The sequence below is a fragment of the Eretmochelys imbricata genome, chromosome 3, assembly GCF_965152235.1.
Source record: "Eretmochelys imbricata isolate rEreImb1 chromosome 3, rEreImb1.hap1, whole genome shotgun sequence".
Lineage (NCBI taxonomy): Eukaryota > Metazoa > Chordata > Testudines > Cheloniidae > Eretmochelys > Eretmochelys imbricata.
The window spans coordinates 29,609,912-29,636,445 of NC_135574.1; the positions used below are offsets into that span (position 1 = coordinate 29,609,912).

Here is a 26,534-nt window from a genome sequence, read left to right on the forward strand (position 1 = left end):
TGTTTATAATAAAAGAAATGCCAGTATGGGTTCATAAACATCCCCCCCCTTCCTCTTTTTGCCATGCTGTAAATATAGAGAGAGTGCATTTGTTTGAACAACAGAGTTTGATCTTTTATTTTTTTTAACAAATGGCTACATAGTCAGTTGTACTTTCCTAACTTGCTTACCTCCTGAAGTTGTATGAGTACTGTCTAACCTACCACTTAGAATCATTTAAGTTCATAGAACTTAATTGCCTCTGGCAAAAATTTAGCTGTTTTAGTTTACCATTTGATCAAAACTTCTGTAATCAGACACACTTATTGAAGCTTATTCATATAGTTAAGATAAAATTGGGATTAAATATCTGACCTAAATCTGGATGCTTTAGAAAATGTATGTTTTATGCAATAAAAACTGCCTTCTTCGGCAAACTGATTTATTTAAATGATTTTCTTTGTATTGCATGGTAACAGATCACTTCAAAACATTTACTTTGTCAGATGTGGGTGTGGAAAGAAAATTATTTTATTAATCCAAAAATATTAATGGATCTGCTATATGATAAATAATATAAAATAAATGATGAAATTACTGTATGCCGTATTTACCTTTCATTATATAGTGTGTTGATATATCCACAACAGAATGTTGAATCTTACCATGAAGCTGACCATTTTTTCCTTTGTAGCTGCTGCTCCTGTTGTACCTGAGCTTAGCAGTGACATAGACAGCAGTAATTTTGATGACATTGAGGATGACAAAGGAGATGTGGAAACCTTTCCAATCCCCAAAGCCTTTGTGGGAAACCAGCTGCCTTTTATAGGATTTACCTACTATCGAGAGAATCTGTATGTGATGTATTTTAATGTGCATCTTGTCAAATACAGTTGAAAATTATTTTATTACATTCCTCTCCTTTTGCTTTAAACACACATCTAATTTTACACTGTAAAATTGTTGAATATGTGAAATGTGGAGTTTAAATTGGATTTATCAAAATATGCCAATTTTTGGATGTTTCTAATTTTTATGCAGTAATTTATAAAATTTACTACATATTGTACTCCAGCATATATACTGGATTTTTGGATTAGCTAATTTTAGAAAAAAGTGTACAACTAGGACATACATTGTGTTAGGGCTGTTTCTTTTCATTACTATTTATGTTGAATTTGCATTATTAGTCATGTGTATTGTATCTAAATAATTATAGAACTATTGTAAGTATTCATTTAAACATTAGAAACTTGTGTTGAACTGAAAAAGTCTGAACGTTTACTTTGGTCAAGAGAACATTCAAATGAAAACTCATACTGAATAAAAATGGCTTCATTCGGAGAATAGCCTAGCAGAGGTTAAGACTTGAGAGAATTGATTAAAATGAGTTGATTGGCATGGTTGCTAGAGTTGTTGAAAACTTGAATAAGAGTTGTTTTTTTTCCGACAGGTTGCTAAGTGACTCTCCTCAGTCTTGTAGAGAAAATGAATCCATGCAATCCAGGAAAAATGAGGTAAGTACTTTTTTTTAATAAACATTAATGTATGTTTAAATTATTTTGCTGTCTGTTAAGACTTGCACAGTGGATTTAAACAATATTCAGTTATGAATAGTTAATTTGTATTGCTTAATGTTAGAATATTTCTGTATAATTACTGACAGATTCCATCTGTAAACATGAAAATGTCAAACTACTACATGAAATTGTGCAGTGTACATTTTAAATGAAAGGATTGTGTTTATATAGTATTAGTTTAATTTAGAAATTTAAAAAGGTGTATTAACATTTTTATAAATTTCTGCAACCATTGAAAATGTATTCCCTATAGTAGAGAATATTAGTTCTAATAAAACAAATATTTGTAAATTCTTTAACATTTTGTAATTAAAACATGATTAGAATCCAAGATGACCTTCAAAATATAAAATATTCTAAGTCTGAAATTTTATTAAGCATGGTGAGACCATTAAAAAAAAAAAAAAAAGATTTGTAGGAAATGTTTCCTGTTCTTTGCCTTTTTAATGCTCATGATTAAAAAAAATGTTTTCTTCTTTTTATAGGACAGCAAAGAGGTAGGTGTATTATTTTGAATCATGAAAGAAATTAAGATAGCTAAGTTAGTTTTTGTCAGCATGAAGTAATAGATGTTAAGGGTTTATCCCAGTAAACTGCTAACAGTAGATTAATTTGTTTATGAATAAAAGAACTTGTAAATTGCTTTTAAGAAAGAGCCTACAGTTAGTTATAAGTGAAATAAGGTTAATATTTGTTCAGATTTATACTATAGTTACCTTTAATTCCTATTTGGCAACCACAATTTACTTTGCAAATAAACGTGTAAGGCTCTGTTCACCACAAAAGATTTTGCTCCAGGGAACGTTGTAGATTTTGGCTCCACATCTAAGTGATTTATTGCTAATTTGTCCAGGGCATGAAAAGTAAATTTTCACACAGTACTGGTGAAGGAATGGTTGTGAGCATAAAAGTGACCCTCAGTATGAGTGAGTTTTGAAGCAGGAAGGTTTATTCAGTATTTGTGGCTTGCCAACTGAGTTTATTCACTAAAATGGCAGCAAGTCTGATAGGATTTTTGTGTATCTCAAAATAAACAAATATACTAACCATTATTGATCTTAGCCCTCTCTTAGTAAATCAAGGAGATTATTCCATTAATTAAAAATTGTGAGGGTTGGTAATTTTTAAACCTTTAAAAACAGCCGCGGAAAAAGCTCATGCCATGCATCGGCAAACATAAAAATAAATACACCCTGTGCTTCTGTACTGCCTTTCCATCATACTGTGCAGATTAGGAGTGTGTGGTGCTCTTTAAAAGGAGGCTATTGCCTTTTAAAATTGCATGCAGTGTCTGCTGAATTCTTCCAGTAGTTTTAGAGCCAAGCATATGTGACATAGTCCCTTCAATTGTATGTTTCAATAGCAAATATTTTATTTTTCTATATTTCTGATTAGTAAAATACAAAGGATTGATAAAATGCTATATTTGTGTTGCCAACTCTTGTCATTTTTATTATGAATATCACAGTATTTCATGTTTTTCTTAATGCCCCAGCTCCTATAGTCATGTAATTGTGACCATCTCAAATTTTGTTTTTTTTAAAATGTTTCTTCCCCTTATGTTTGCAGAAGAAAGTTTAAAAACATGAACCCTATAGACTCAGAAGCCCAGAAGGCAATTAAAAACTCCTAAATTTATGATCTTTAATCCAGTCTCATGAATTTTTGTGTATTTTGTGTATGGTTTTAGAATGTTGGGAATTGGCAATATGGCGTTTTCCAAAATGTAATGGGGACAAGTTAGATTCTGTGCAAGTGTTAGACTAAGAAATTCTCACTTTCTTTCATGATGTGTTCTACCTGAGCATGCTCAGAGGCATTCTTAAAATGTCATCCATTTTGGTCATATGTTCAATATAGTTTTTTTGGAGAGACTAATCCAAAGAATCTGCTCTCAAGAGTTGGGGTTAGAGAGAATAAAGGAGAGGGCAAAAAACAACATTCTATTCCTGTGGAGCTTTTGTGGTTCACCATCTGCAGCACATAATACTGTGATGGATAGATTTATTTTAATATTGTATGCAACAAGTTTTGTTTCTATGGATATCTTCATGAAGAATCTTTATGAGCGTTAATATCTTGCAGAGATGTAACTTTAATTCCCAGTAATCCAGTGGTGGTGGCTGGTTAAGAAATAATGTTCTGTTCCCATCAAGTTGTAAGATTATATTGATTTTCATTGCTCATCTGTCTTGGTTATCTAACTGAACTACACTCGTTTTTACGTGTTCGTATTTTATATGTGGACCATACTTTTTCTGACAGTTTGCACAGTTTCAGAAAAAAATGAGCAAGTTAGAAGAACAACTCAGTAATGAAATACAAGCCAAAGATGAACTAGAACAGAAGTGCAGGTAAGAGTTAGCGGTTTATATTTGGTATATTTATGCCAAACTTTTTTTAATTTTCCATTTTAAAAACTTAAAATACAATTAAAAGCATACTTAAGGGATCCCAGCTCCACTAAGGAGATCCCATTTTAAACAGTCAATTTGTTAGCCCCATATGATTCCCTCTACCTTTAGAACATAACAGTGGCCATACTGGGTCAGGCCAATGGCCAGTGGTCCATCTAGCCCAGTAGGCTGTCTTCCGACAGTGGTCAGTGACAGATGCTTCAGAGGTAAGGAACAAAAGAGGGCAGTTATTGAGTGATCCATCCCATGTAGTCCAGTCCCAGCTTCTGGTAGTTGGAGGTTTAGGGATACTTGGAGCATGGAGTTGCATCCCTGACCATCTTTTTGTTTTGTCTTTGGAGAAGACCACCTCTACTGGACAAATTATTTTTTTCTTGGTGCTTGTGTGGTTGCTTAAAGCAGGATTCACAAGACACATCCATGTTATTGCGTTTTTCATTATAACCAATGCTTGCTTTTGTTCTAATTGTTTTCATATTCCTCAGGTCTGTTAATGCTCGTTTAGAGAAGACTGTGAAAGAACTAGATGAAGAGGTAAATCAGTGTATTTTCTATTGCTTAAGTGTTCTTACATGTTTTAGGTGTGTTTACGTTTCTCAGGATACACTAACTTTTAAGGAACAATGGAACTATGGCACAAGAACATGAGTTTGTGTTCTAACAGTATACCCTAGCATAAATCTGCTGCCACTATTGCAATATCTTGGCAAGAGAAGGGTAGAGTGATTCCTGCATTATTTAATTGATTTCAGAATCATGTTTACTATGTCCTGTGCCTTAGTTAATAATTTATAGAGAAATAGCATGTGTGAATTGAATTCCAGTTAAAGATGCAGGGTTGATACTGTTGAAGGCTGAAATATTCCCTCCATAGAGCAGGTAACAGGTAGTAGCAGTTCAAGCATCCCTCTACTGCCCCCATCCTTGTGCCTCAACCCTGATGTTCAGGGACCACCTCTGGAGGAGATGAATATAGCTTAGTTTTCATGCCCATTTAATCATTGGTTTTGCTGCTGAGTCTGCCAGTTTTGCTGATGCTGCTTGTTCATTGCATACTTGTTCACTGGAAACTAGACAGAAGCCCGCACAATCGTTTAACATAGACTATCAATAGCCTTCATACAGTAACAGCTTTAGGGCACTGCCAGTCTGGAGTGGATTTGAACTGGCCTTACATCCTTTGCTGATCTCCTGACTACCCAGATTCCTTAGAAATAGAATTGTATAACTATATAGTTATTTGCTAATTGTGTATTGTTCTGCAGTTATATACAAACACAGCTGTTAGGTGTTATGGTGTGTGTATACAGCAAGCAGATGGAATACATTTTTGTATATTTGTAAGTTAATTGGAATCCATGAGCTATCCTTTATAACTTTAAAGTAATACCATGGTTCTGTGTATTTGATTTGAACTTAACTGTAATTATCTCCAGGTAACATCAAGGAAGAATGTAGAATCTGCATTAAGGCAATTAGAAAGAGAGAAAGCTCTTCTTCAACACAAGAATGCAGAATACCAGCGGAAAGCAGAACATGAAGCAGATAAAAAACGCAATTTGGAAAATGATGGTATGTGCAACAGAACCTTAAACGTGGTACACGGGGATTTTAACATAAGATAACAGAACTGTTGTTTTGTTGGTAAGATCTGTTTAAAGATTGTGAATCAGTGTGTGATGGAGGTCACATATGATTATTTTATTATAGTTAACAGTTTGAAAGACCAGCTGGAAGATTTGAAAAGAAGAAATCAGAACTCTCAGATATCAAATGAGAAAATCAATCAGCTACAAAGACAGGCAAGTTGTATTTCTGTGTGTGTGTGTGTGTGTGTTAGTGTTAATTTAAAGCCATTGTTATAATGGGCTACTGAAGTTCAGGCTTCCTATTTAGCAGAAGAAAATTGCAAGAAGTTACAGAAGTTGCTCTTTAATATGAAATGTTGGTTTACTAATGTCATGTTAGAAAACATTTTGATATTTTTCCTTTTCCTTCAGTCCATAAATTGATGATTAATTTGTAATGGAGATGTCGTTTTTCATTTTAATTGTCTAAAATGTGCATTTATTAATCAATAGCTGGATGAAGCCAATGCTTTACTACGCACAGAGTCTGATACTGCAGCCAGGTTAAGGAAGAACCACACTGAAAGTACAAAGCAAATCCAGCAGTTGGAAGCTAATAATCGAGAATTACAAGATAAAAACTGCATGCTTGAGAATGCTAAACTCAAACTTGAGAAGGACTTCATCAATCTTCAGTCAGCCCTAGAATCTGAAAGAAGAGATCGAAGTCATGGGTCAGAGATTATCAGTGATCTACAAGGTATTACAGCAAATGTCTACATTAATTTGCATTTCAGAAATACAAAAGAGTATAGTGTAATTATTTGATCTGGGAATTGTAACTAATTTTAATAAATTGTCCAAGTCAATTGTATCTTTCCTTAATAAAATTGTATCAGTAGATGTAAAATGTTGCTAACACCTATTAAATGTGAATGTATTTGTTTTAACTTTTGTAGCTACCTTTTTTTTCTTTTTATTGCTAAGTTTTTTTCTGAGTGGTGGTTGTTTTGAATATTTTTAGGTCGAATATCTAGCCTAGAAGAAGAAGTAAAAAATGGAAAGAGTGCATTAGCCAAAGCAGAAGTGGAGAAGCGACAATTGCAAGAGAGGTTCACAGATTTGGAAAAGGTAACTGCACACGTTAGAGTAGAATATATACTTGGTTTGCAGTATAAAAGGTAGAATATAAAATGATGGCATTAATAGAAACTAAACTGCATCAGATTGAAGCTCCATGGTAGTTACATGAATTGGTAACTTTTTTCCCTAAATTTTCTCTTTAAATAATTTTCAGCATGTATAGGAAATCACTAAATGTATTTTTAAGATAGAGGAATATCTTAGAGCCGTGGTTTTCAATCTTTTCTCATTTGTGGACCCCTAAAAATTTTTGAATGGAGGTGCGGACCCCTTTGGAAATCTTAGACATGGTCTGTGGACCGACCCCAGTGTATTAGAGGAATTTATTCTTGGTGTGTTGCATAGATTGCTTAGAAAGCTCCCTGTGCAACATGTTGAAAGATTGCCCATAGCAGATTAGATGTTATAGGGATGCTCTATTGTGTAGGCTGTATTGTGTACAAGGTTATTTTAGTCCCCATTGAAAAATCGGAACTTGCTGAAGTGTAGAACTTTTTTACTTGTTGTATTATAGAATGTGATTTGCACTACGTTTCTTTGCTTTAATATTGGCTACCTTTTCTCTGTGTGTATGTTCTGTGTTTTTCTCACTTAGATTACAGTCTGCTAGTCAGGAACCATGTTATTTTCTTTCTCTGTAAAGTGCCAAGTAAAGCTACAGTTCCGTACAAATTTCTTTTAAAGCAGAAATTTTAAAGAAAACAAACTGCTGTTAATAGCAAATCTATGAAAAACTTTTCTATTGGTATTAAGTTTTATAAAATCTTGCTTTCACAAATCCTAAATTTTGAACCATATTTAACTTGACATAGTACTCCCTTTTTAAGCCTCAATCCAATAATTTCCTACACACAGGAGTACCATTGCAACCATGCAGTGCCTCTTTGTGCCCACACTAAATCAATTGCAGGACTGATGTCTTAAATTGTAAGATCCTTGGAGCATGGACTATGTCTTCTTCTGTTAGTGTATTGCCTTTTAGTCATGCTTCATAGTACTACCATTCGTAACTATGTTAGCCTTAGTTTGCAGTCAAGAGTAACTGTTTTGTCAAATAAGTCAATTTCCTTTTTTCCTGTAACTTCAACAGGAGAAGAGCAACATGGAAATAGACATGACATATAAACTCAAGGTTATGCAGCAGAACCTGGAACAAGAAGAAGCTGAACATAAAGCCACAAAAGCACGATTAGCAGACAAGAATAAAATCTATGAATCTATTGAGGAAGCCAAGTCTGAAGCCATGAAAGGTATGCATACAATCTTAATTTTAAAATTATGTAATCTAGATAATATAAGTTTTATAATGCTAATTGTGAAGTTGAAATTTATAAGATTATACACTTCTGAATCACGTTAGGAAGCTGATTCAAGAGTTTTGCATATAAATTAAAAATTCTAGAGTTGCTCAGATCACATAAAGTAATCACATTTGGCATAGTTCTCCCCCACCCCCACTCCCCCGTTTGACCATCCCAAGAGTGGTCAGGGTTTGAATGCAGATGCTGTTTGAATTATACCCTCCTGCATGTTAGGGTTAAGGTACATTGGTGGAATGATTTAAGGATTCATGCACTGCCCTCTTGGTAGCTATTCTGGGGATAAATAAAAGGATTTTAGTACAGGTAGTCACTCCATGTCATGTACGTTAACCTCTTTGAATGACTCTGCATATTCCCACTTATAGGCCTGTTGGTGCCTAACAGTAGAACCGTCTCCAAGCCGTATTCATTGGAGCAGTTGTACGCCCTCTCCTATATTTCCCCTCAGTGTTTTTGAACATTCTGAGCACGAGGCCATATAAGGAAATGCTGGGGGTCCTCTACCACCTCAGTTCCTTTCAACTGCTATGCTAAATGGAAATGAACTGCTCTGATCCATTCAGATCCAGGGGTTTTTCTCCATTGAGCGTACCTTTGGTAATTTTTGTGGTGGTTGTTTTTAGTGTGTAGTGTAATTGAAGTATAGTAATAAGTGTAGATGGTTTTGTAGAATTGGTAGGTTTGATTCCGTGTTATGGCAGAATCAAAAAAAAAACAACTGGATTTAAGAGGCATACTTTGTGCTCATCTGTCCTCCCAGTGTTGGGCAACCATATTAGGTGCCTGAAGTCCTTGAGGAAAGGTCATTCTCCTTCTATGTGTTTCATTTGCTGGACTTTCATGCCCAGACTGTTCAAAGATGGGCAGAATAGGCTCCAGGTACTTCCTTTAAGGAAGCTCTAGCTGTTAAACCCTCTGGTTCTTGGGTGGCCATCAGATGCAAAGCCTAAGAGACTAGGTTTGGTGCCTGTGGCTTTCTCCAGGAAGCTTGCTTACTGAAGGTTTCAGGGCGTCGAGCTCTTCATCAATTCTAACTCCAGATCCTTCTGTTAAAGTTGCCAAGGCTTTGAAGCATTGTTGGTGGGAAAATGGCTGTCTGTTTTCTAAGGATCCTAGACCCACATCCTGAAGAAGAGCTCCATATAAGCACAAAAGCTTATCTCTCTCACCAACAGAAGTTGGTCCTGTAAAAGATATTAAGTCACTCATCTTTGTGTGTCTCATAATTTTATCATCAGTTTGTCGTGCCATCTAATACCTTTCATCCCACAGGAATCCAAAGTATGTTAAATTGTAGGCACCCAAGTTTAAAATTTTGGCCACAGCTAGGCACCTAAATAAGTGTCCTTATTTTCAGAAGGTCTGAGCACCCACAACTCTTACTGACTTCACATTTAAATGCTCTTATTTCACAGAAATGGAAAAGAAGCTGTTGGAGGAGAGAGCTTCAAAGCAAAAAGTAGAAAACTCCTTGTTAGAAATTGAAAAGCGGTGTTCTATGTTGGACTGTGATCTCAAACAGTCGCAACAGAAAATAAATGAGCTCCTTAAACAAAAGGATAAACTAAATGAAGATGTAAGTAGCAATTATATAAGAAGTCTGAATTGGAACTTTTTGGATATTGTAAAATTTGTTCCAGTTTTAAAAGTATGAAAGTTTCCTGATTATGGGCAGTATCTGTAAATCTTTACAAATGAAAATAATAGTAAGTATATCTCCACACTCACTTCTGTAGGTTGCAGGAAGGTTTCCTTACAGTGTAAAGTTTCATTTTCTGAAGTTTTTCAATGTTGTGACAGACTTAAAAAATTTGTTATGTGGAATGTAAAATTCTGTAATATTAGGGTGAAAAACTTTCTTATTCTACTTAGAGATAATTTTAGCTATAGAATAATCTTTATATCCAAAAAAGACATGTTTGAGCTGTGCAATAGTTAATACAATAAAAACAATAGAGAATCAGTGCAAGTGTAAATATTGTTTTTAGAGTTCCTTACTGTATGGGTCTGTAAAATTCCTCTGATGTAACAAAACAAAAATTAATATGTTTTTCAGGTTAAAAACTTGACATTAAAAATAGAACAGGAAACACAAAAGCGCTGCCTCACGCAGAATGACCTGAAGATGCAAACACAACAAGTCAACACATTGAAAATGTCAGAGAAACAGCTAAAACAAGAGAATAACCATCTCCTGGAAATCAAACTGAGTTTGGAAAAGCAAAATAATGAACTCCGCAAGTAAGTAGAGTTGCATCACAGTTTTATTTAATTCTTTAATTTTAAAAATTCAGTTGCATTTTTATCTTACTTATGCAAAATTTGAAAGCTGTATGTATATAAAATCCTGACTATACAAAAATCAATCATATCATAGACACTCCTGATGGTTGTTTGCCGTTGTTTATGCTATAGTAGTATCTAATGGCCCTGGCAGAGATTGGGGCCTTATTGTAATAGGTTCTGTACAAACAAATGCTAAGAGACAGTTGCTGCCCCAAAGAGCTTACAAAAAAGAAAAAAAAATCCTGACCACATGAGTTACACCTGTAGATTCAATAGAAAGCTACTCTGAAATGCTGTTTTCCAAAAAATAGATTGTGTGAAGGCATAAAGGATCATGTTAAGATTTGAGTGACATGACAAGCTGATTAGAATTAGCTTTCCTGAAGAGTCTATATTGGAATCAGACTAAAATGATTGCACACCTCTAAATTTGCAGCTAAAAATGAGATAATAGACTTAGCACTTAGTAACTTCATCTTCAGTGTGACTTACAAACACTAAGCAGTTACCACTAATTAAAATAAATCTTTTATGATGATACTAAAAACCAAATTGGGAAGGGGAGTTTGTTTCATATGAGATTTGTTGCTCATTGTTGTAATTAGCAATGTATGTTATCTGGAGCAAGAATGGTCAAGACTAATGTAGGTGTTAGAAAGATCTCATTTTTATTCCATCTATAAAATGAGTTTTGTGGAGGCTCTTCTGGTCTAATTCACTGCCATTGGTAAAGCACTCTTGAGGTCCTCTGATGGAAGAAGTGCAAAGTATTACTATTATTCAGAAGTGCTGACTAGTGATTGAATGAGTTGCTTTAATAATGGGTGTGTTTAAAAAAATCTGCACTATAAAGAGCAGTAAATTAACGTTCAAGGTCCATCTTGCGACTCTGACTACCTGAGGTTTTGGAGCTCAGATTGTCATTTTATTGATGTCCTGCATGGAGATGAGAGAAGAGGCCAATGACTATTTGCTTTTGTAATGTCTCTTGTTGGCTAGTCCATGTAACAGTACTGTCAGTTTAAAAGGCTGTTTACTAACCTTTCCGGATCAGAAAGGAGCGCAGTATTCGTAGCTGTCCGGGAAGAACAGGAGAACAAGAGAGACCTGGGGGACAGAGGATCCCTCAGGATTTGGTGTAGATGACCATACTTTGATCAGGGGACGCTAAGATAGAAGAGAGTTTTATAGATGTGTGTGCATGCACACAGCCTTCTGTGCTTATGCAGTTGTTTGGAACGTCTTCACAAATTTTGCTTACAAGCACTGTTTTATAACTTTACAGAGAACGTCAGGATGCAGATGGACAAATGAAAGAGCTTCAAGACCAGCTTGAAGCTGAACAGTATTTCTCAGTATGTATTGTAGCTTTTATTTTACCAATCCAGTCTTTAAGGGGCAGAAACAGTACCATCTAAGTTAGATGAACAGTTGTATCTCAGATAGTGACTTGCAAATACTTTTTAAAGAACAGTCTGCAAATGTTCATGTAGTCTGAAATTTGTTCTCATAAACTACTTTGCAAATACTTGTGCAAAAGTAGGATCTGTCACAGCAATGCATAAACAGAAAGAAAAGGATTCAATTTGTCATGTAATTAATTTGCAATGACTTATTTGCCCGCTTAAAATAATAATCTTTATAAAAAGATGTATTTCTGTGGGAGATCAACTTTGTACATGAACAAATAAATAATTCTTGATTGTTAGTTATGTTTCCGTTAAATGGACGTGATAGCTTATGAAGAACTGTCTTAATATTATAGATTTGGAAAGGCTGCTTTTTCCAAATCACTCTAAAAACAAATTTCTAAAGTATTTTTAATGAGTTACGTTGCAATACAAAAAAAAAAAAAACCCATCAAAAAGCGTGTATGTGTGGAGTATAAATTGTACTTGCATACATACTTTCGAACTTCTAATCATTGTGTGAGGACAGCACACTACATTTATGGAGGAATGTATGGGTGGCTGGAGGGGATTTCAATGGGTTCACTTTTCCCCACTAGCTGGGTTTCAGGAGGGTAGTGATGAAGGGGATTCTTTGAGAGGGTGCATGAACTGAAGGTGAAAGAAACTGTTTTGGGGAGTATTGCTGCCTAGAAGAGACAAGACACTGTTGTGCTTGGTCTCTTGCTGTATTAAAGGATTTTTGATTTAACATGATCTTGTCTCATTCATTCAGATACCCCATCAGCTAGAATATGCAAGTCCTTTTTCTTTCCTTTTCTTTGTTTCAAATTCTAGACTTTGTACAAGACTCAAGTTCGTGAGCTTAAAGAGGAATGTGAAGAAAAGACCAAACTTTGTAAAGAAATGCAGCAAAAGATACAGGAGTTACAAGATGAGAGGTGAGGGTTTGACGCTTATTTGTATATGTACAGAAAATCAGGATATTTACTTCAGTTGGAAAAGGTTTTCATATAGTTTCTGAACTAATTATTTTTTCAATAATTTGTAGAGACTCCCTGGCTGCACAACTTGAGATAACTTTGACAAAAGCTGATTCAGAGCAACTTGCTCGCTCCATTGCTGAAGAACAGTACTCTGATTTGGAAAAAGAGAAGATCATGAAAGAATTGGAGATTAAAGAGATGATGGCTAGGCATAAGCAAGAACTTACTGAGAAAGACGCTACCATAGGATCTGTGAGTAATCTGCATCATAACTCCTGTGGTATATTTTTGTGCATGCTATAAGTTCTTTAATCATTATAACAAAGATACATTTGGAGGCTTACAGAAATACACAGCTTGAAAGATTTTTGGATTTTTGTTAAAGTAGACTAGAGGAAAGCAGTATGAGATCATGAATTTCTTATTTTAAAAGCCATTACATGGTTAATATTGTTTAATTGAAATTTAGAAATCATTACAAATACCGAGAAACATTTTCTGTTTACATATTTTTCACATCTGGATGAAAAAATAGTTATTTCCATACTTTGAATCTATGGAAACAAAACTGAGAATGTATATATATTCAGTTGTATATAAAAATCTGTGTATGATGGTATAGTTTATGTTGCTATAATCAAGGTTATGTCACATTTTCCATTCTAAATCATATTTTTTCAGATGTGTATAGTGTGGCCATAAGAATTCCTAGTCGTTCTGAAACATGACATCCTAGGAGTTGATTCCTTTGGCTAGAAGGGGTTTGTGGCTGGAGGGATTCTGCAATGGTTAGCTCCAGGGCTGCCCGAGCAGCTCAGACAGCCCCTGGGCCAGCCGCATGGGCTGCTGCTGGGGCACTCTTGGGCCACCGTGTTGTTTCTCTCCCCCCACCCCCACAGCAGCAGTAGTTTGGGTTTGGGAGGGGCTCAGGACCGTGGCAGGGGGTTGGGGTGCGGGGCAGTGCTTTCCTCGGCAGGGCTCCCCAGAAGCGTCCGGCATGTCCCTACAGCTCCTAGGTGGAGGGGCCAGGGGGCGCAGCCCCTGCCTGCAGGCACTGCCCATGCAGCTCCTATTGGAGCGGTGCAGGGAGCCTACCAGCCCCACCAACCTTCCCTCTACCCCCAGCACCTCTTCCCCCCAGAGCACCCGCAGCCCCCTGGTCCAAGTTTTTGTTAGGGGTATATAGTACAAGTCATGGACTTGTGAATTTCTGTTTACTGCCTGTGACGTGTCCATGACTTTTACTAAAAATACCTGTGACTAAAACTTAGCGGTAAACAGCCTGGGAGGGATTCAGATCTATTAGCTAGTTCCAGAGAAAAGATCCAGGCCTGCCAATTCTATATCCACTGATCCTAATGTGCTAAACATATAGGTATAGGTCACCCTCTCTGCCCTTCGGGTCCTCTAGAAAGCAAGAAGCAGCTGGAGCTGCCAGCACTCTCAATTAAGAACTGACTTTCTTGCAATGTCTCATTAATTCTTAGTCACATCCCAAAATGTGGAGCCTACTTCATCTCTGTTAATCAGTAGGCATGTGGTCTGCATTTTCCATCAACTGCTGTTGATTCCATCATTAACTGGCATCACTACCTCTTTTCCTTCCTTGAAATGTTTCTTCATTTTCAATCCCTGGCTTCCACACACATCTTCTGGATCTTCACCTCCACTGTGTTCGTCACGTGGGTCTCTCTTTTCCCCTCACCTGCCCTTCTTATTACACAAACCTTCTGTACTTCAGTTCTATCACCTCTCTCCAGCTCTCACAGATCGTTATCTAAAATCTGCCTCCTCCTCCACATCTCTGAAATATGAATTAATCCTGATGTATTCATAACCATATGCTCTTCTGTCCCTACCAGTCTTAAACTTAACCCTTTCCTTCAATTGTCTATGGAATGCCTGCTCTGTCTTGCAAGAAATTCACTTCAGTATATGATTATCTTCAGCTCTGTGCTTGTGCTTCTCTGATTCAGTTTATATCCCTGCCCTCTCTTTCAGCAGGCTCTCCTTTAGTTCCTTTTCATTCTAAATATTTGCTGCAGTGAGCTCCTTTCCCTGTCTTCAATTCCAAGCTTTCTCAACTCCATACAGCACTTAAACCTGCACATTCTCTGTTTTGAAGTCTCTCGCCTCCAGATGGCTGTAATTTTTCATGAATTCTGCCAAGTCCTGAGCTTGTTAGTGTCTTGATTTTGATGGCAGACTCTTCCTGTTCCTTTTTTCCATATCTCTCAATCTTTACAACATTTTTCATTTCGCTCCCCTCTCTCTTCTCCATGCCCCCAGTTCCTCACATATCTTTGTTTGGTCATTCTCTCCTCTGTGCCTCCAATTTCTCTTCCTGCTCCAAATCCTCTTTTCTTTTACCTTGGTCTCATTCTGATGTATTTTCCTTCTTTTAAGTAATCAGATAAATCTGTTGCATTACTTTTTGTTGTGTGGTAATATATACTTTTTTTTTTTAAGCTGGAGGAAGCCAATAGGACACTAACTAGTGATGTGGCTAATCTTGCTAATGAGAAAGAAGAACTGAATAATAAACTGAAAGAAGTCCAAGAACGTGAGTGTTCACTGCACAACTTGAATTTGATTTGAAAATGCTTTAGTTCTCAAAAAGTGTACCACTTAATGCTCTAATTAGCCATTACAGATTTCTTATTACCTTGTTGCAGAAATTGCAAGGCTAAAAGAGGAAGAAACAAATACAACAATTATTAAAACTCAGTTTGAGAAGCAGTTGTTGTCTGAGAGAACACTGAAAACCCAGGTAAGTATAAAAGATTGAGCAGATTATCATGATGATTGGAATAATATATTGTTCAGGCAGCAGATAGAATTTTTAAATGTAATGATTGCTTTCTGTTATAAACCAGCTGTATGCACTCATTGAAGCCTGGACACAATTTTTATATCCTCAGAGATTTTTACTAAACCAGATTACATAAGGAAAACTTGCACATCTTGGGTACAGACCTGTAATATAGATTCACGGTACTTGAATAAAACAGTTTGTCCCAGTGTGATTTAGCCCAGTATAAATCCCTAATCCAGATAAATCCTTTATTTTGATTCAGAGAAGCTAGTTTTAACATGTATTTTGCTTATGACATGGTTTGATTTAATTATATTGTTAGCATCCCTGAATTATCTTCCTCTGTGTTTTCATCTTTCCCTGAAGCATCTGGTAATAAACTCTGCCAAAGTTTGGATACTAGACTTCGTGTCAGATTTTGTGCTCCTGCATTGTGCTCTGGGCATCCTAGAGGCATATTAGACATTCCAATTCAAAGTTTTATTTGGCTTCCAACTAACTGGGCTATCTAAAGAAAGTATGTAAAAGAACAAAAGTACTTTGTTCCAGAGTGAAATGTCATTATCATTTTTACAATACTTCATTGATCCACAGAATTAAATTGGCATTTTATTTAGATGGAAATGCACAAATATTTTTGAATTCATGGGTAAAATATTTTAATAGAGGCTAATCATGGGTTGGAGAGATGACATTATTTGTATCTATTGTTTACCTATGGGGGCTTTATTATGTGTTCTGTGTTTTGTTTTGTTTTTTGTTTTAAGGCTGTAAACAAGTTGGCTGAGATCATGAATCGGAAGGATCCAGTCAAACGTGGAGCTGACACTGATGTGCGGAGGAAAGAAAAGGAGAATAGGAAATTGCATATGGAACTGAAATCTGAACGTGAAAAGTTGACCCAGATGATGATTAAATATCAGAAGGAGATCAATGAAATGCAGGCAGTAAGAAGTGAATTTGCAGCAATAAATAACAATAAAAATGTTCTTAAATTTGTTTTAAGAAATTGAATCTGAGTTTAAAATTATTCCAAGATGTCATATATGTTATATGTACGTTTTCCATATTTTAGGGATGATTCAGCTAAAGAAATTAAATAGTTGTATATTTCAAGATTGGTTATAAAGTCCTCATTCCACCAAGAAAATACTAAAAATAAGAAATTATAGAGTACACCAGTAATACTAAAAGGCAAACCTTTTCAAATAATTTTCACAGCAAATAGCAGAGGAGAGCCAGATACGAATCGAACTGCAGATGACGCTTGACAGCAAGGATAGCGACATTGAACAGCTTCGCTCGCAGCTCCAGTCAATACATATTGGCCTAGACTGCAGCAGCATAGGCAGCGGACCTGGGGATGCCGAGGCAGATGATGGATTCCCTGGTACGATGTTTGTATTAATGTTCCTATCTTTATCAGTGTCATAGTGTTTTATCATGGACATCAAATCATTAAATGACATTCTTATGCTTCCATGACTTCCTTGCTTTTTCTGTACTTCCTTGTACCTTTTCAGTAATCTGATAGCACTTAATATCCATGCACTAACTGAAAACAATCTTTATTTTGACTATACGTAGTTCGTTCTTCTGAAGTTGTTTAAAAAAGTTCATTTCAATTGTTTAAGTATTAAAGTATTACATTCGGTATCTCATTCGAACTAACAATTATTTTTCCTCTTAATTGATATGTTCATTTGTAAATACTGTGTTAAATGATAAAATGTAAAAACTAATATTCTCTTTTCAGTGATTCTGTTTTAACTTTTCTGTCCTTTTTCCTCCTTTGTGCTGGGTGTTTAGTCCATATCACTCAATCCCACACTATGGAGTCCATGTCTCTTACCTACCAGCATTCTTCTACCTCTGTCAGTATTGCCACTAAGCCTTCCAGTTCTCACATGCTTCTCGACTCTGATTCTGACTCAGAGGAAGAACCATTGTCTTGTGTACACATCCCTTCAGAATCTGATAGCACAGGTGACATGCCTGAAACGATTTGGTGCACTTATGTTTTGTTCTAACTTTTTCTTTTGGGCCTTTTTTATAACTAACACCATTAATATGCTATTTTCGAAAGCACTGGAAGTACGAGTTGTAATCAAGAACATACTAAAGAGAATGTTGCATGAACAAAGAATTGGCCTGTTTTTTTCTAAATATTCAGTGTTTGCAACCAGATCAGACCTATAGTTTAACAATCATTTTGTAGAAATCTTTTGTAAGGTGATTTTATTGTCCTATGTTCAAAGTAGTCTTTATCCAGTGTCTGTGCCTAACTTTATGCACCTCAAAGTTTTTGGGTATCCAAAACGTTACCTATTTGTTCCGGTTGAGCAGTTAACTACTCCAGTTGAATATCTAGCAGTTCACTTTGTGAGTACAGGTTTCAGAGTAACAGCCGTGTTAGTCTGTATTCGCAAAAAGAAAAGGAGTACTTGTGGCACCTTAGAGACTAACCAATTTATTTGAGCATGAGCTTTCGTGAGCTACAGCTCACTTCATCGGATGCATACTGTGGTTATGCATCCGATGAAGTGAGCTGTAGCTCACGAAAGCTCATGCTCAAATAAATTGGTTAGTCTCTAAGGTGCCACAAGTACTCCTTTTCTTTTTGTGAGTACAGCTACTACTTGCCTGTGCAAATCCAATTTTGGCTTGCCCAAATTCTTTGTGTAAAGTTGGATGTTACATGACTAAGACGCCAAAAACTTGGAGGTTGTTTTTGAAAAATTGGTCCCTAATACATAAGATTTGTGTGTTCATTATGGATCCTTGTCAGCATAAAAGGCAGTAGCAAGTTATCAAAATTTACTTTTCCAGCAGCAAGAAGAAAATAATTATTTAAGGCTGTGGTGAAAGATAGCTCTTTTTTATAAACATATATTATGTATTTTGAACTAATTATATGTGAATATACACATACTCTATGGATCAACCCTCCTAGTACTAAAGTGAGGGGATTTTTTACCATAGTGACATCTAATATCTGACTAAAGATTTCTTTGATTATGGATTAACTGAAACATGCACTAACTTTCAACATAGGGATAAATTTAAGTTTGGAATATTGTCAGCACACGGAGGTAGGGAAAAAAGTAGATTCTTTATGTTCTGGTGCTCCTTATAAAAGAAACACAAACTAGATTTTGGTCTCTCTTTCTAGCTGCTGTTATAACCGCCATACTTTTATCCTGGGACCCTTCTTAGATCAGTAGGGCTTTCAGAGTTCAGGCCAAATTAGGCTGTCTTTAAGAAATGTTTAATTATATACTGACTTCAGTGAATCACATCTGTTGCCTTTCCGATAATAAAGCACGGCTGGGACATTGCCCTGATGAGATTAAAAAAACCCCACGGTTCAATATTGAGCATACAGGCAAATCTAAGCTGCCATGAGGGGGATTTCCTAGGAAATATGTTTTCTTCTGTCTTGTCTCTGCTCCCAGACTAAGGATGCAGTTTGAGGAGAAACTAGATTCTCATCCTGTACCTGCCCCCAGACTAAGGATGCAGTTTAAGAGGAGAGAGACTAGATTCTCATATTTCTGATACTGGGAAACATGCTATAGGGATACACAACAACAGAAGCAGGTGAATGCGTATGCAGCTCCGCTGACGGAGATTTTTTAAACCCCTTGAGCATTTCTTCGTGGGACCCAGTTTCTCCTCCCAATTCCTTTTCCTGGAGGTGGCTGAATATTTTTCGTCAGCGGTTTTTCTCTTATCCCTGTATGTGGGAAAAGTTATGGAGGGAGAGCATTTAACCATTACTGTGGTGGAGCCAGTTTTAGCAGCAAATCAAATGAAGAGTATTTAAACTATGCAGCTGCACTGACAGCAGGTAAGGGACAATTGCCTGTCACTTTTTCTGTTCTCTTAGTAGAGAATAGCCCCCAGAAGCAGTAAAATGGGAGGATTCACTTTCTGTCCCCCCTCAAGCTGAATTCTTAGAGGTTGGAGAGTAGTATGTGAATATTTCTTTCTTTTCACACTGGGGAGCATTCTTTTGATTAGCATTCTTCTTGCTCTGCCTGATATCAGGCAGAGTGAGAGTAGCTCCAGGCAAACCCACTGAGACCATTAAAAGTCATATGTTGGACCCTGAAGAGCCACATGTGATGCTGTGATGAAGATTTAAATTGTTTCATTACAATCTAACAAGCCAGACAAATGGGGCAAAATGTATGTGCAGTGCTGCCCATGTACTTGGTGTGTGTATTAAAATGTGCATCCTCATTAAGGGTACCTGCAAACAAACAAATATACTCTGAAGATAGTGTATACATCATACTAGATAACCTCTCTCCTACCTTTCTCTCTACAATGTTGAGGGTTCTGCAAAGTTTATCTCTTTGTATTCAATTCCCATTTGTACACATAGGAATGTTTCACTACCTGCTTAAAAGGAACTGGTGATTACAGGGCCAGGGGATGTTACATTCCACGCACAGGCTGCTGGAACAAGATGCTCTTGTTAAAATCAAATGTGTTAGAACTTTGAATGTAGAGTTTTTGTGCAGAGGCAGAGATCTATGAGTATGATGATCTCTTCTGATATAGATAATCAAAAAGCAATTATTATGGGTAAGCAGTTCTGCCTAATACTACTTGCCTCACAAATGAGGTAAATTCTTATCTTCAAGTAGTTCGTAAGCGGGAGCATGGAGATCTTGTATGTAGATACAGTACCTAGCACAGTGAGAGCATGATCCTGATTGGTCTTTGGCTTCTACCACAAAACAAATATTAAATTACAGTTAAGATGTTGAGGCTTAATGTATGTAAAGCCACTTTGAAATCTTCAGAGAAAAGGTGGTATAAAATATTCCTAGTGTGTGAAACTAGCAGCAAAAGCTATTTCTTATTAAGTGGTTCAGTGAGCGTTTACTGAATGCAGTAAAGGCAAAAAGGTTAGCCAAAGGTGACTTCTTGTTACTGGTGAGAAAGCTGTGGTGATTTACACAGGTTCTGAGGAAAAGGTTGTAGAGCAAGGAGTTCTAATTATAATGCCAAAACTCTTGTGATTTAGCTATTGCTGTTACTCAGGAAAATAGTTAATTTTATTTATAACCCACCGCAACTCCCACAGTAAATTAATATTTGAGGAAATGTATTGATCTTGTATAGTAAATAAATAAATGTAGTATGCATTAAATATAAACTTCAATATACAGGCTTTAAAATATGTATTTGCTTATGTGTATTCATATTTAGAAGGTGTTTTTTTCCCTAAAACTGAATGTTGTGTATTCTGTACTAATGTCTTCACACAAGCAATTTTAGTGGCTGGAGGCTGATAGTTAAATAATTATAGGCATTTAAAATCATAAATGTCTTTGTCTTATTTTTACTAAAGAGAATGTATGTGTGATAGCATAATTTTATAGTTAGACATTGGGTCTTTTTTCTTAGTCTGAATGACTAGTTTTTGAGTGGCATTATTTGCTAGTATTGGCTGTGCAATACAGCTTTTTGACCCTGAAAAATCTGCTGTGATAAATGTTGCAAGGCATTTTGCTTATCAGATTGTGGTATTTGTATGTCTGCCTTATTCTTTCTAAATAAAGGCTATTTCATATGCATGGTGGCCTCGGATGTGTGTTGTTTAAATACTTACTTTAATATTTATTTGCAGAATCAAGATTAGAGGGTTGGCTATCACTACCTGTCCGAAATAACACTAAGAAATTTGGATGGGTGAAAAAGGTGAGAAATATAAATCATTGACCTCTACTTAACAGATTTGCTAGATTTTGTATCAGTTGCAGCTTTTTAAAGATGTGACTTGTTTCCTACATAATCAGTTCTCTAATCAGTCTTGAAGATAGTACATGCACAGATCACCATTGACAGGTCTGAGTCTGTTAGGTTAGGGTACAGATGGGAGTAGACATTTTTTACGCACCTGCCGCTTACTGTTTGGTTATCTAGCAGTGAGGAGTCCAAACAGGATCCTAAGTCTGTGAACTGACATAATCCAAGGGCGGATGCCCTTGATAAGGGAGGAAGAGGTGAGTTCAGGTGTTTCCTTCTTCCTACCAGCATCACCTCAATTTTGCCTTGGTTCAGCTTTAGTCAACTGCTCATCATCTAGGTGCTGATCCCAACAACACACTAGGATAGGTAGGAGATAAAGAACTGGATGTCTTCCCTGAACTGGTGGTGTTTCAGCCTGTGGTGTATCTCAAGCTTCCCTGATGTCTTTTTTTTAAACACAGAACAGGTACAGCATAGGTGATGGTGGTGTCAGCTCTCTCCCTCTAGTCTACCAACCTGCCTATTCTGGACAACTTTTAGGGTGGGAGGTTTTCTCTTATCTACTCAGTCTTTGGCTCCTTTATTGAGACTACCAACAAATGTGCTAACTGTGGTGATTTTTGTGAAGGGGACGGATGCGTGTTCACTGTGAACAGGACCAATCTGAGTCAAAATTAAACTAGTAACATAGAAACCAAAAGCTTTGTATCCTGTTAGCAGTTCTATTGGGTTCCATTCTTTAACCTTTTTTAAAATAGATGTTTACAAATATAAAGGTCGTTTGTTACCAAATTATCATAATTTTATGTCATTGTGATATAAAGTATGACTTACTTTGTGCTCAAATTGTGGACCCAAACTACCATGCTATTATTGACTATTTAATAATAAAATTATGAAAGAATGTTATGAAAGTATTTGACTTGACAGAAATAAATACTTGAGATAAAGCCTGTATTTCAAGAACTATGTTAATACCTTTGTATCTTTTTTAACAGTATGTAATTGTAAGCAGTAAGAAGATTCTGTTCTATGATAGTGAACAAGATAAAGAACATTCTAACCCCTACATGGTGTTAGATATTGAGTAAGTATTATTACAGGAGATTGTGGTATACGTTACTTTGTTAACTTTCAGGTGAACATTAGCAGATGACCTTGAAAAGAAAACAACTTTAGAAAATATTTTTGAGAGCTGATAATGACTCTGTTGTCATATGTTATTTAAACTACAGTTTGAGGTCAGTCAGTGTGTGTCTGATTGCCCTCTTGGCTGACACACTGGGCACTGATCTAGAGACCTCCAGAACTAGGAGCTTGAGGAGCTATAGCTTGAACTAAAGAGCCAAAACTTTATAGCTGGGGGCTGTAACAACTCAGATCCTCTCAGATTGTCACAGAGTGGGGAAACTGTGTCACACACTCGGCTGTGGGTTACAAGTGCAGTACATAAACATAAGAATGGCCATACTGGGTCAGACCAATGGTCCATCTAGCCCAGTATCCTATCTTCCAACAGTGGCCAACGCCAGATGCTTCATAAGGAATGAATAGAACAGGTAATCAGTGATTGATCCATCCCCTGTTGTCCATTCCCAGCTTCTGGCAAACAGAAGCAAGCAACACTCGAGCATAGGGTTGCATCCTTGGTCATCTTGGCTAATAGCCATTAATGGACCTATCTTCCATAAACTTACCTATTTCTTTTTTGAACTCTGTTATAGTTTTGGCCTTCACCGCATCCGCTGGCAACGAGTTCCACAGGATGCATTATGTGAAGAAATACTCCTTTTGTTTGTTTTAAACCTGCTGCCTATTAGTTTCATTGCATGACCCCTGGTTCTTGTGTAATGTGAAGGAGTAAATAACGCTTCCTTATTCTCTTTCTCCATGACAGTCAAGATTTTATAGACCTCTATCATATCGCCTCTTTTCCAAGCTGAAAAGTCCCAGTGTTTTTAATCTCTCCTCATATGGAAACTGTTCCATACCCCTAATCATTTTTGTTGCCCTTCTCAGTATCTTTTCCCATTCTAATGTATCCTTTTTGAGACCAGGTGACCAGAACTGGGCAATATTCTAGGTGTGGGTGTACCGTCGATTTATATAGAGGCGATATGACATTTTCAGTCTTATTATCTAATCCTTTCTTAATGGTTCCTAACATTCTGCTTAACAAGTGCAGAATGCAGATACTCAGATTTAATTTGGCTCTTGTGGCTATGTGGTTTAAGGGCTGGAGATTGATATGCAGAGTTGGGAATAGGAGTTGAATAAAGTGGATTTAGAATTTTGTTTGCTGGCAGTCTTTACATCACACTGATGTACCCTTTTAGCTAAGGTACAATACAATTCCGTAATTGTATATTTTAAATCAGTGCATTTAATAATTAGATAACACTCTAATATCAAATGTATTTTTTTGTTTTATTTTATTTCTTTGAAATCTGCTTCTACAGCAAATTGTTCCATGTCCGGCCAGTCACACAGACCGATGTGTACAGAGCAGATTCCAAAGAGATTCCCAGGATATTCCAGGTATGTAGTTATAAATTAGTGTTTTTTAGAAAAACAAACTGATAAAATTCCTTATGAAAATAAATACAAGATGCTTCAAAAATATTTTAACTTTTTTATTAAAGAAGGCACAAGTACAAGTGAGAAAAGTAGATCATATAAATTGTCAGAAAATCTATTCTAACCTACTCTAATTTGTATTTCTGAATTTTTGCTAACTAAATAATTGCCCTTTACCTACACCCATTGTGTATGAATGTTCTGGTTATTTTGCTTTAACTCTAGATTCTGTATGCTAATGAAGGAGAAAGCAAGAAGGAACCAGAATTTCCTGTGGAGCCTATGGGGGAGAAATCAAATTACATTTGCCACAAGGGACATGAGTTTATACCCACTCTGTATCATTTTCCAACCAACTGTGAGGCTTGTATGAAGCCACTGTGGCACATGTTTAAACCTCCTCCTGCTCTAGAGTGTCGCCGCTGCCATATCAAATGTCACAAAGATCACATGGATAAAAAGGAAGAGATTATAGCACCTTGCAAAGGTAAGTAGTGAATAATTGAATAAATGCCTGGTTGCCAATTAACTAAAGGTAATAATTCAGATACAGGTTTCTCATAATGATGGGATCTCAGATAAGCTCAAGGTAGTAATTGCTGGAGTGACAGATCCTTGGGTGCATATCAGGATTCCGTTAGGGAAGATCAGCTCACTGCAGTATAGTGACATTCAGCCAGCACAGGGGCATGTATGCCACATACTTTCAGTGCTGTCAACATCGTAAGGGAAGGGCTACCCAAAAAGGCTACTTACACAGCGGATTGTGTCGCATTTTGGTATAGGACAGCGATGTCGGTGTATGTGGCAATAAGGATTATGACACTCAGAAAAGTTGCTCCCTCTGGACTGAGTTCCACAGTTCTCTGTGCTCAGTATCTCTTATGGGCATATGAGATGGCTGTAACAGCATATGTTTGTTTCCCTGTATACCTGCTTCCTTAGTAACATGGAGAATAATCATCCCCTTATCCTCCAAATGGAAGAAATCAGAAGAGGGTGCAGACTGTGGATAGATTGGAAAGGCTCCTTTGGCGGGAAGGTTAAAGGTGCTGTGGCATAATCTATATACCCAAAGTAGCATTGTGATCATAACAGCCCAAGTGACAGCTTTATACTGGGTTTGTATAGCACCACTTGACTTCCACTCTGTGCAATTTATGAGAACTCAGAGATCTGGCCATTAGTCTTTAAGGTGAGCTCATGTAAAAAATGTAATAATGAGATTTTGTTTTAAAATTTTTCTTACAGTATATTATGATATTTCAACTGCAAAGAATCTACTATTGTTAGCTAATTCTACAGAGGAACAACAGAAATGGGTGAGCCGATTGGTGAAAAAAATTCCAAAAAAGCCTCCAGCACCTGACCCCTTTGCTCGATCTTCTCCTAGAACTTCCATGAAGGTACAGCCAAATCAGTCTATGAGACGGCCAAGCCGACAGCTTCCTCCAAACAAACCAAGGTAACGCAAAAGTTGCTATTAAAGAATAACTTTAAACAGTTTCCCACTGTGATACATTACATTACATAAGTGTTATGGGCAATTCACAAAGATATCTTTTTTTGTTTTGATTCCTTTTGTATTTATACTGTGACTAATGAAATGCAAGACCATCCTGTCATCGTTTGTGAATTTCAGTATACAAAATATTAAGAAAGCTGTGTGAGGAAGCATGTTTCATTTCCTTATTTAAATGAGCCTATCTCTGAATTAAATCTACTGTATGTGTTATATATTATAGGCAGAACTGGTAGCAGTCACCTATGTGTAAGGGTGCTTTTTGCTTCACATTATAGGATCCTGTTTTCAGTTGCTTATAACTTTTTGTGAAACTTTAACCATTTGGGCTGAAATTTCTTCTGCCAAATGTCTTGGAAACATTGCAGCAAAAATAGTTGATCTGTTTCAGAGCGTGAGATTAGGGGGAAATATGTTGTTTTGCTCACGTTAAAAAAGTTCTTACAGGTATTTCATTAAGAAGTAATAGTGCCTCCATGCTTTGGAGCAGGGAATTTAAATCTGTCAATGCTGGTTGCCTTTGTATCCGGAATGTGCTTTTTACTGTCCGGGGGGGAACCCAAATTTGGCAAATTTACAAACCTTTGAAAATTCTTAGTTCACACATGCTCAGTAAAGACTTGTTAGCGGTTGGCACCTAGATTGTCTGAAGATTCTGTGTGCACTGAACATGCTGCATCTCAGGGCTGCAGATGCTAAGTAAGATTTTTTTCCCTGCAGGTTCTCCTATAGGCTGTGTGGTTCTTCTGTGTTCTCATTGCTTCAGTGGAGGCACCCAGAAACTAGGCAGCGTAGAGGAGGAGCAGTCTGACTTGAATACAGAAGGGACAAAAGCCAGACCTCAGAGGAGAGGTGGGGCAGTAGAAGGAGTAGATTGAGGGCAAGGAGCTATGTGGGAAGAAGAGGATGGGGGATAGCGGGGGCTGAAATCGAACTGGCAGCCTGGTGGGAAAGACTGGGGCTGGCTAGAGAAAGAGACTGGGAGCCAGGATGGAAACAGAGGTAGGGACAGGGATGCCAGTGCATAGTAGGAGGGGAGACTGGGACTGGCAAGGCGAGGAGACTGGGGCAAAGAGAGGCTAGTAGGAACTGGGGCAGAAGGGTCTGTGACCACTAGAGCCACTCTACTGCAGAGCTTGGAATGGAATCCAAGATTTCAGAATC

General features: G+C 36.8%; 1 protein-coding gene across 1 annotated transcript in view; it reads left to right on the forward strand.

Moving 5' to 3' along the window:
* ROCK2 (Rho associated coiled-coil containing protein kinase 2) overlaps window positions 1–25,317 on the forward strand; it is a 149,485-nt gene extending 124,168 nt beyond the window's left edge. The window contains exons 9-32 of the mRNA XM_077812517.1: window positions 674–833; window positions 1,433–1,496; window positions 2,045–2,056; window positions 3,825–3,913; window positions 4,462–4,510; window positions 5,413–5,548; window positions 5,687–5,778; window positions 6,058–6,304; window positions 6,569–6,675; window positions 7,778–7,937; window positions 9,425–9,585; window positions 10,066–10,250; window positions 11,581–11,650; window positions 12,542–12,645; window positions 12,756–12,942; window positions 15,160–15,253; window positions 15,366–15,460; window positions 16,273–16,452; window positions 16,727–16,895; window positions 21,150–21,220; window positions 22,270–22,358; window positions 23,731–23,809; window positions 24,074–24,335; window positions 25,100–25,317. Coding sequence (XP_077668643.1) covers window positions 674–833; window positions 1,433–1,496; window positions 2,045–2,056; window positions 3,825–3,913; window positions 4,462–4,510; window positions 5,413–5,548; window positions 5,687–5,778; window positions 6,058–6,304; window positions 6,569–6,675; window positions 7,778–7,937; window positions 9,425–9,585; window positions 10,066–10,250; window positions 11,581–11,650; window positions 12,542–12,645; window positions 12,756–12,942; window positions 15,160–15,253; window positions 15,366–15,460; window positions 16,273–16,452; window positions 16,727–16,895; window positions 21,150–21,220; window positions 22,270–22,358; window positions 23,731–23,809; window positions 24,074–24,335; window positions 25,100–25,317 — 3,080 coding nt within the window. The remainder of the gene's footprint in view (window positions 1–673; window positions 834–1,432; window positions 1,497–2,044; window positions 2,057–3,824; window positions 3,914–4,461; window positions 4,511–5,412; window positions 5,549–5,686; window positions 5,779–6,057; window positions 6,305–6,568; window positions 6,676–7,777; window positions 7,938–9,424; window positions 9,586–10,065; window positions 10,251–11,580; window positions 11,651–12,541; window positions 12,646–12,755; window positions 12,943–15,159; window positions 15,254–15,365; window positions 15,461–16,272; window positions 16,453–16,726; window positions 16,896–21,149; window positions 21,221–22,269; window positions 22,359–23,730; window positions 23,810–24,073; window positions 24,336–25,099) is intronic.
* Window positions 25,318–26,534: the final 1,217 nt, after the last annotated feature.